This window comes from Excalfactoria chinensis, chromosome 4, assembly GCF_039878825.1.
Source record: "Excalfactoria chinensis isolate bCotChi1 chromosome 4, bCotChi1.hap2, whole genome shotgun sequence".
Classification (NCBI taxonomy): Eukaryota; Metazoa; Chordata; class Aves; order Galliformes; family Phasianidae; genus Excalfactoria; species Excalfactoria chinensis.
In genome coordinates, this window is record NC_092828.1 from 43,604,817 (window position 1) to 43,614,483 (window position 9,667).

The 9,667-nt window shown below is 40.9% G+C and overlaps 1 protein-coding gene across 5 annotated transcripts in view; it reads left to right on the forward strand.

The window, feature by feature from the left end:
* Window positions 1-9,382, forward strand: part of PTPN13 (protein tyrosine phosphatase non-receptor type 13) — a 102,124-nt gene extending 92,742 nt beyond the window's left edge. For all 5 annotated transcript variants that reach the window (XM_072334944.1, XM_072334941.1, XM_072334940.1 and 2 more), the window contains 11 exons: window positions 215-371; window positions 696-872; window positions 1,611-1,693; window positions 2,155-2,210; window positions 2,990-3,093; window positions 4,329-4,477; window positions 5,417-5,507; window positions 6,224-6,561; window positions 7,093-7,308; window positions 7,981-8,043; window positions 8,549-9,382. In XM_072334944.1, the coding sequence (XP_072191045.1) occupies window positions 215-371; window positions 696-872; window positions 1,611-1,693; window positions 2,155-2,210; window positions 2,990-3,093; window positions 4,329-4,477; window positions 5,417-5,507; window positions 6,224-6,561; window positions 7,093-7,308; window positions 7,981-8,043; window positions 8,549-8,632 (1,518 nt within the window). In that variant the 3' untranslated portion in view covers window positions 8,633-9,382. The remainder of the gene's footprint in view (window positions 1-214; window positions 372-695; window positions 873-1,610; window positions 1,694-2,154; window positions 2,211-2,989; window positions 3,094-4,328; window positions 4,478-5,416; window positions 5,508-6,223; window positions 6,562-7,092; window positions 7,309-7,980; window positions 8,044-8,548) is intronic.
* Window positions 9,383-9,667: the final 285 nt, after the last annotated feature.

A 9,667-nucleotide genomic window follows, 5' to 3' on the forward strand; every position in this document is an offset into this window, starting at 1 on the left:
TTTCTCATTTCATTTGAAAATTCTAATACAAAAAAGCTACCAAATGGACAGATAGAGTTCTACTCACCCCATCATCCAGTTAGCTCAGATGATATAGGATATGCCTAGTTTCTTTCCATTTATTCCTAATGGAGCTGTGTGAAAGGGTTGTTTGTTGCTTAAAAAAAGTGCCAAACTTCAGGAGTTAAGTTGTACTGTTCTTCACTTGTCTTAGGTCAATGGCAACAGCATCATAGGACCTTCTCATGCAAACACAGAAAATAATATCCATCATACAAAGGGACAAATGAATCTCACAGGGTCTGGAGATGCCTCTTCACTTGGCTTCACTGCTCCAATATCAGATGTTTCTAAACACAGTGACAAATCAGGTGAGATGAGGGACCACGTCATTCAGTATTTGGTTCATGGATGAAGGAGAATCAAGGCAATTGCACAGTTTGAACAGACTGAAATAAGTCAAAGTAAGAATGTAATGTTTAGAAGATCATCCTCAAGCCCTGTAGTGTGCTCTTGAGGAATTTCTTAATGTTGGAAGTAGGTTTATGAAATCTGGATTTTATGCCAGAGACGATGAGAGAAAGTTGTAACAACTGGAAATAACACTTCAGTGTCTGCTCCTCTCTACCCTGTCGTCCCCCCCCCTCCCTCCGTTTAGGAAAAAAAATATATGATTTTACACTATTTCATTTTAGAAGCAGAGGTTCCAGATGATGATTATTATGATGAAGATGATCACAATGAAGTAGTCCAGTATCTGTTGGATGTTGTAGATGAGGAAGCCCAGAACCTCTTAAATCGTAACAATGCAACATCAGAAGCGCAGAGCCTTCTGCACATCAAGAAGGCCACATCAGAAGATCATCTGCCAGGTACTGAGTCACTGGAAAAATGGATCACTGGAAACTAGGCCTCTTGAAAGTACAGTGCCTAGCAAGCAGTGGCAAGTATGATGGGTGACATGGAATTGTTTTGTACAGTGTAAGTAGAAATCAGACCTTCTAGAATTATAATTATTTCACCACTTTTGCTTCTCTTAAAGTTCACATTGCTTATTGTCATCCATTGTTACATTAAAATCAGGGAGGAATGAGGACGTCAGCCAGTTGTATGAGCTCCACTACTTCAAATTTATTTTAGATGGGATTTGGCCTTTGCAAATGAAGATATATTGAACTTGTCAGATAGGGCAGCAGAGTACTGCTGTAGCAGCCAGATAGGTAAGGCCTTTTCTATAGGGTTTTCATTATGACTTAACAAAGAGTGAGCAGAAGCCTGGTTTAGAACTTCTCTGTGTCTAAATATAATGGAGTTGCAGACATGCTGCTGGCATGTCAGTCTGCTCACTTAACAGCACTGGCCTGTCCGTCTGTTACACCATGGCACAGCAATTCTGTTAGCTGTGCCAACAATCTCACTTTCAATTGCAGCTGTTATATTTAAAAAAGAGGAAGCCTCAGATCTGATTCTTCAACATACTGATAACAGAGGGGCTTTTTCTGGTGCCTATATTCTGGTATTACAAGATTCACATGTTTGAGAAGGTGATTTCTGGGCATCTTTCAGTGTGTTTTTGCTCTTTTTTCTGCATTCTGATCTTCCTGCTCCAGTGGAGATGAATGGGAAACTGGCAGAAGATAAGTCTGAGGACACAGACTGTGATGGCTCATCTTTACCTGAAGATTTTTCAGAGGTGAGATGGCAAGAAGCTGGCAGATTTTTCTTTCTCAGATAGTCTCTTTTTCATTTATCATCTTCCATATTTGCATGGAGTTTGTAGAAATACCCTTATATGCGTTTTAGATAATAATTATTTTTAAAACGTAATAATATAATTGCTTGTTAGGGTTATTTGAGCCATTTCATCTAAAATTTCCTTGATTGCTGCGTGGAGAAAGGGAGTAGGAACAATGAATATTGTGTGGACTTTCCAAGATGTAAATATAAATGTGAGGAAACCCTTACGTTTTACTAAAATACTCACATTAATTTGAATGACTTCTATATATTGCATCCCCAGCATTATTACACATCTTCTCTTACATCAGTCATTGGCTTTCCAGGTGTTGTCTCAAATTAGCAGAGCTCTTGTCTATCCAGCCTGTCCCTGCTTTATAACAGCAACCTTGATATGTTTAGTTTCTCTTCCAACAGCCCATGCACATAAATGGTTGTGAAGACCATGGTGAGGAAGGAGCTGTGCCAGAAAGGTAACATTTCTTTTCCAGTGTTTCTTGAAAGTAAACCTATGAGATTTGAAGTAGTCAGTAGAGATGTGTCATAATGCAGATTGGATGTGTGTGTAGGAGATATAGATAGATAGATAGATAGATAGATAGATAGATAGATAGATAGATAGATAGATAGATAGATAGATATGTATAATGTTTTGCCAAATCACTCTCTGTCCTGGTTATTTGAAAGCTTATAATTCACTTGAATATTAGACAGGTTTATGTGTGTTACCGTGCCCTGGCTGCATTTTTATTCCTTTGATATGTGGTTATAACAAGTAAGTAGGACGTTTGGCAGGTGGTTCCAAACAACTTCATCTGCACTGTACTAACAGTTTATTTCTTTCAAACAAAGAAATTCAAACAGTCTTCAATTTGAATCTTCACGAGGTTCCCTAATATGATTTCTTCAGGTCCTAAAGTGCCCGCGTAGTTCCACTGGTTAGTCTAATAACCTCTTGGCTGCTTGACGCTTACTGTTTGTACATGGAAAACTGAGAGTATACCTGACCACGTTATTAGCTTCTGCTTTGACCTGCCTTGAGTCCTAGAAATCCCTATGTTGTTACTTCTGTGCTGAATATTAAAAAAGAAAAAAAGAAAAAGAAAAAAGTGGGTTTTTCAGATCAGTGCTGTGGATCTGGTCTGTGGGTACCTGTAGCTGTAAATAACTTTCTGGCGATGCTTCATGAGGTTGCAACTGCATTGGAAGTCTCTAGGTGTCGCTTCTTACTTCTGTTCTTTGCTCTCCTTAGATCTCCTCCACAGCCTCCCTCGAGTCAAGCAGATGAAGATGAAATCACGTGGGGAAGTGATGAATTGCCAATTGAATCAATCAGCCAGGAATGTGTAAATAAAGGCAAGAGCTTTAGCAAACCATTAATAGAAAACTGAAGAGCACATTAAGTAGCCATTATGTTCAGATGTGAATTTTTAAAAGTCTTGGATATGGTTTGAGGGTGTGATATAAGCAAAAACTCGGTGGCTCACTGGAAGGAATCTTTACAACTTGAAGTAACGTGTCTGGAAGTCTATTGGGGCACATATTGATGAGTTTGGGCCTATGGTGGGAGTGGAGTTGAAAGCAGCTTTCCTCCACCTGTCTGACAAAATCTTTAATAAGATGTGATGGTTTGTGCGATTTGATTGTGATCAAATCAGTATCTCGTGTGCTTGAAATTTTACCTGCTCAATGCTCACGTTGTTCACTATTTTCCCTGCGCATGGACTCTTGTTTTTCCATTGTTGCTCAGTTTGGCAGGGTGGAGAACTGCTAAGTTGGATGTATTTGACAGATACTAGTCTTTACTTTTTGAGAATTAGAAATGTCAAGTCCTGAAATCCTTATACTGAAGCTGTCTCTAGTGCGTGTATTCATTGAAAGAAGAAAATAAAGATCAGTGTAAGCCTTGTGACTGAACAAGTAGGTTTAAGACATTTAGTTGCAGTAACAGACAGCCCTCGAGTTTGTTAATGTTGTCATGTTTGGGAGGGACACCAAAGGCCTGATAGGAAGCTTGCTTTTACAGGGAAAAAAAAAGGTGTTTAACATGTCTTTTAAATGGTAATTGTGGGATATTTTTCACTATAAGTGCTACAGATGGGCACTCTGTTAAATGTGTATTTAATTGACAGTTCTGAACTCATCCCTGTGCACATTTGTGGATTTGTGATGCTTTTGCTTTAAGAACTTACATTTAAAGTGCATATGCAGTTTGTTTGGAGCTCAGGAGAATCCTCTGTTCCCTGATTGATCCATTTCAGTTTTGCTTCTTGCTGGTCATGTTGGTTAATTGGTTTTTGTCTCTCAAACTGAGAAGCTCTTTGTATGCTCTCTGGGTTGTATGGAGGGATTCTGAAGAGGAAGCAAACCATGTTGGAAGGACTGTTTCACTCAAGGATGCTCTATTGGTCATGGCTTTTTGTGTAAGATAATACATAAAAGGCAGCCTTTCATGACAAGGAAACCATCTAGTGTGAGGACATGCAGCATTGCACTGCATTTTACATATTTCCTTCCTTTTAGTTGTTAATTTAGTTCAGTTTAGTTCGTTATTTGCACAGCCATACAAATCAGCCTCATTCTTCTGCCAGATCTCCCTCTGGTGACAAACGAAGAGATCTCCACTCTCCGTGCTGTGAGTGTGCTCCCTGGTGGCAAGTACTGCGGAACAAAGCTGAAGGCGGCCATCAGGGTACTGCGGGGACTGCTGGAACAGGGGGTTCCTTCCAAAGAGATCGAAGTGAGTAACATCGGTCTTGTTAGGGCCTTTGTTCTAAAACTTTGGCCTTATAACAGGATGGAACAGAAATAGAACAGTTGATTCATCACTGCCTTAAATACCACAGCTCTTTAATGTGAAGCTCTTTAAAAGAATGAGAAGAGTTCCTTCACAAACATCCCCCCCCCCAGCAGCTGCTGAGAGATGAGATTGGGTCGAGCTGGGAGTTCAATTCAAAAATGTGTTTGTGTCTTTCTTATTTTGGGTAAATTACCAAGTGAATGTGATGCTAACAGGCATAGACAAGGAAAAGAAATGCTGCAGCATTGAGCTGTGGGATGTGAAAATAGTCCTTTCCAAGCCTTACAGTCAGTCTTGTTCAGTGACTTCTTTTGGGAGAAGAGGCTGAGAGTTTCTGTGACTGAATGATTTTGCACACCTGTTATGTTTGTTTTTTTATTTTAGAGGCTACTCTCAGCACTTGCATCATTCAGAGCATTTTAATGCATGAGTAATTCACAGAATAGAAGGGACCTTTAAAGGTTGCCTAGTCCAACTCCACTGCAGGGAACACGGGCACCACAGCTAGATTAGATTGCTCAGAGCCTAAGACAGCCTCTCCTTGGAAGTCTCCAAGGAAGGGGCATCTCTGGGCAACCTGTCCCAATGCCTCACCACCCTCACTGTAAAGAACTTTTTCCTTGTATCTAACCTAAATCTACCTCTTTAAGCTTGAAGCCTTTTCCCCTTGTTCTGTCACAACAGACTCTGCTGAAGTGTCTGTCCCCTTCTTTCCTGTAGCTCTCCTTTAGATATTGAAAGGCCGCTATCAGGTGTTAGCTAAGAGCCTTCTCTTCTCCAGGCTGAACAGCCTCAGCTCTTTTCAGCCTGTCATTGTAGGAGAGGTGTTCCATCCCTTGTATCATTTTTGTGGCCCTACAAAACATTCTTTCCCTACAGAATCTTCAAGAGTTAAAGCCTCTGGATCAGTGTTTGATTGGACAAGCAAAGGAGAACAGGAGGAAGAACAGATACAAAAACATCCTCCCTTGTGAGTATTAATTGGTCTGGCATTCAGGGTAGATATTTTGTCTTAATTTGTATGGAAAATTAATTGGATCTGCTGCTGAGCAGGAAAAAAATAAATAGAGCAGGCATTTTCTACGTGTTTACAGTCAGTATTTATAAAGTGGTGTAAGACTGGTGAACAACAAACTCATGCAACAGCTAAGAATGAATGCCCAGAGATTTTTCAGGTGTTTCAACTCATTATTAAATGAGATATATGGAAGTAGACAGACAGTTTTTTAAATATATATATTTTTTTCAGTTTTACTGGTGTAAATTTGGAATAACAGACAGGTATACTATCTGTATGTTTACTGTCAGTAAATTTCCTGCAGCAAAATGTTGTTTGTTAGCTGAGAGTAGTGTTGCAGAGCAGTGACAACTGACACAGGCTTAGCTCTGCATGAGAAGTATTGAGCCTCAGCATCAGGAGTGCTGCAGTTGAGGTCAGGCACCATGATGTCTGTTGGTTAGATTTCCTCCCTGACCATCTTTTTCTTTATTCAAATAGAAGTACTGATCTGTATTTCTATGCAAGTATTATATTGTGTTTTCTGTTTTCTGTTTTTCAATTAAATGTTGAAGCACCTTTGGGGATAAACACCATTCGAGTTTGTAAGGCTCAGCATCTCTGCTGTGTCAAGATTTAATTATACTCACGCCTAACATTGAAGTATTTCTGTTGTTTTGGAAACACAGACGATACCACCAGAGTTCCTCTTGGCAGTGAAGGTGGATACATCAATGCCAGCTTCATTCGCATGCCAGTGGGGAATGAGGAGTTTGTCTACATTGCTTGTCAAGGACCTCTCCCCACTACTGTAGCAGACTTCTGGCAGATGGTTTGGGAGCAAAACTGTACTGTGATTGCCATGATGACTCAGGAGGTTGAAGGAGAGAAGATAAAATGCCAGCGTTACTGGCCAGATGTGCTCCATAAAACCACCATGATAACAGATAGACTGCGGCTGGCTCTTGTAAGGTTTCAGCAGCTGAAGGGCTTCATCATCAGAGTGCTGGAGCTAGAAGAGATCCAGGTAAGTCAGTCTGATTTTTACGTGCTTTTTGAGTGCTGGCATTTCTGTCTTTGTGTTGGTGTCTTGCCTGGTTTCAATCACAGTGTCTGTGCTGGGAAGTAATGTAGTGCTTCTCTTTGCCCAGTGATAGTTACTGAGCAACTCTTCAGCGCTACAGTTTGTGCTGCTGTGGGACCTTTACAGGAGAAGGCAGTTGGGCCAGGAGGAGATTTTTTGATGCTAATTAGACTTCAGATGTGGCTCCCCAGGTGTCTTTGGCCACAGAAGCAGAAAGATATGTAGAGATACAGCATTCAGTCTGGATGGTTTGTTCCTGTGCATGATTGGTCTGCACAGAAGACCTCATACTATTTAACCACCTACTGTTTATTTTCAGTTTGAGTCATCATTTTTTTGGTTTCGTTGAATTGCAGACCAATTTCATGGAACAAATCTCTCTCTTCTAAGACTTAACATTTAGGAACTTCTCTGTCTTCTTTTTCTTCTTGCTATGTGTAACATTTTGTTCCTGCTGTTGTTGTTAAACCTCAGACAGGTGAGGTACGGCACATTTCCCACCTGAACTTCACCGCCTGGCCCGACCATGACACCCCTTCTCAGCCAGACGACCTGCTGACGTTCATCTCCTACATGCGGCACGTCCACAGATCAGGACCCATAGTAACACACTGCAGTGCAGGCATTGGCCGCTCAGGGACCCTGATTTGTATCGATGTAGTTCTGGGGCTCATCAGCAGAGACCTCGATGTGAGTACCTGAGAGAATGGGCTCAACCATGCTTCTGACTTGCAGGAACTCTGCTCAGTGAGAGTATTGCTTCCATATTTAAAATGAGTGATAAAAGAAACCATCACAATCTCACACTGTAGAAATACCTTGACCTGAGACAGCAGTATGTCAGTTTATTTTTCCAGCACCAGTGGGAATATAATTTCTTGAGTGATACTAAGGAAGGTGCTGGCTAGCTTCGGTATGTTGCTGTCCACCATTGGGCCAGCACAGCAAATCCTGTTGTGAATTTGTAGGGAAGCAGAGTTATGGTTAGCTCAGTAGGGTTTTTAAGCACCCACCAAATGTCCAGAAGTTTTACACACTGGGAGATATGAAAGGCATTGTGTTTGGTTGGGCCAAAGGACTAGATTTTTTGCATATTCAGCTCTTGGTAACAGTAATCCAGAAACCCAGTGGAGTTGCACAGAGAAAGAAAAAGGTGTTGTAGGAGAGTGACATCCTTATTGCCCTGAGGCAGCTCATGCTGGTAACCTACCAAGTGTGTGCAGGATACATGCAATTGTAAGTTGTTTCACTGCTACGTGTTTCATGGACCTGGTTGGATTCCTTGGTGTGGTGCTGGGGATATTTTGTGTATGCGCGTATGTCTTTTTTCAGCACTTAACTTGCTGCTGTTTACTTTGGTAGTTTGACATCTCAGACCTGGTGCGCACAATGCGTCTGCAGCGGCATGGGATGGTGCAGACTGAGGTGAGTCTCCAGGTACAGCTTTCCAGACACTGGGATTCTAAGTCTGATGTGCTGGGAAGCTTCCTGTAGTGATTGTCTTTGTGCCCTCTAATGCAAGCCCTGTGTTATGAGAATGAAATTGGATGCATGTCACTGAGTATCAGGATGCGTTTTATAGATTAAAAAATATATGCAGCTTTAAGCATGCTGCACTCTTTCAATTTGTGACTAAAAAGAGTTGGAACTGGAGTTTTCTTCTTCCTAAAGAGAGGAAATGAGTTGAGCTTTTTGAAGTCTCTTTTTGGAGGGAGGTATTTAGCTAGAAGTAAACCAAACCTCTGGGAGCAATCTAGATCTAGAGATATTGAACCTACATCAGACCTGCAACCACCTTCTGAACATGAAGGACTTCTCTCGGTAGAGTTTACAAAAGCAAACAGAAAAGAACTCTCAGCCCAAATCATGCATTAGCTCCCAAAGCTGCACTGCTAACATAATATGCACTCTGATCTTCTTCCTCTTGCAGGATCAGTACATCTTCTGCTATCAAGTTGTCCTGTATGTCCTGAATCATCTCCAGCATGAAGAAGAGAGGCAAATAAAATCCTGAACTGGAAGCGCTTTTAAAAATAAGGAAGTGAGGAGACCTGAAGGCTCTCACCTGTTCTTTGTTCTGCCAATACTATCAAAGTCCTTTTCTTCAGCTGCTGTCAAATGTTTTCTCTATCTATCTCTGTGTGTCACTGCAGATAAGGTACATAGTGTATGGACAAAGGAGAGCTTATGCCATACCACTGGTGTCTTCAGCCCATGGACACAGCTGTGAGATATTTGTATAACAGTAAATAATATTTAATAAAGCTGCATTTTTTTGCAGCTTCCTTAATATGTGATTAAATACTCGAATAAAAAATATTTTAATGCAAAAAGTGGGGGGGAGGGGTTTGGAAAGTAATGTAAAAATACTCCTGCAGCTCCGCAGCTGCTCTGGAGTATTTGTTTCATAGGGGGTGGGTTAGAGCAGTATTTTTGTCCTGGCAAACTTTATTACCATGCCGTTTTAATGGTTTCTTTTAAAAGCTTGTGTATGGCAAACGAATGTTTTGGCCTTTTAGTACAGTTGGAGCTATTTTATAGAGGTTATCTTAAATCAGTATTTAAGCTTTAAGAGCTGCCTGTTAGCGTAAGGATAGCGGTGACTGTTTACTGTAAGTACCACAGTTAACAATGTTTACTTGATAGAGTTCCATGTATATATTTATATACTTTTACAAGAAAAAAAGAAGTTGAATTATCAGATGTCTAACTTTATAACTTATTAGGCATCTCCACTCTGTAAATAAAAATACACTTAATGTGCACTGGTGGGTGAATCTGGCTGTTTCTGTGTCCTCCTCCTACAGAGGTCTCCAACCTTTGGGCTTAGCTGGGCCGCGTGCACTGGAGAGGAATTGTGTTGGGCTGTGTATGTGTAGGTCACTGTGAAAGTAATGCCTCCTGTTTATCTCTGATACAAAGAGCACAATGGCGCTGTTTGATGGAGCAAATTCTCAGCTACAAAACACAGTTTTTCAACAGAGTCATCACCGTTAGCTATGCGTTTTCACCAGCAAGGATCAAGAGCCCACGTGCTGAGCTTGTAACA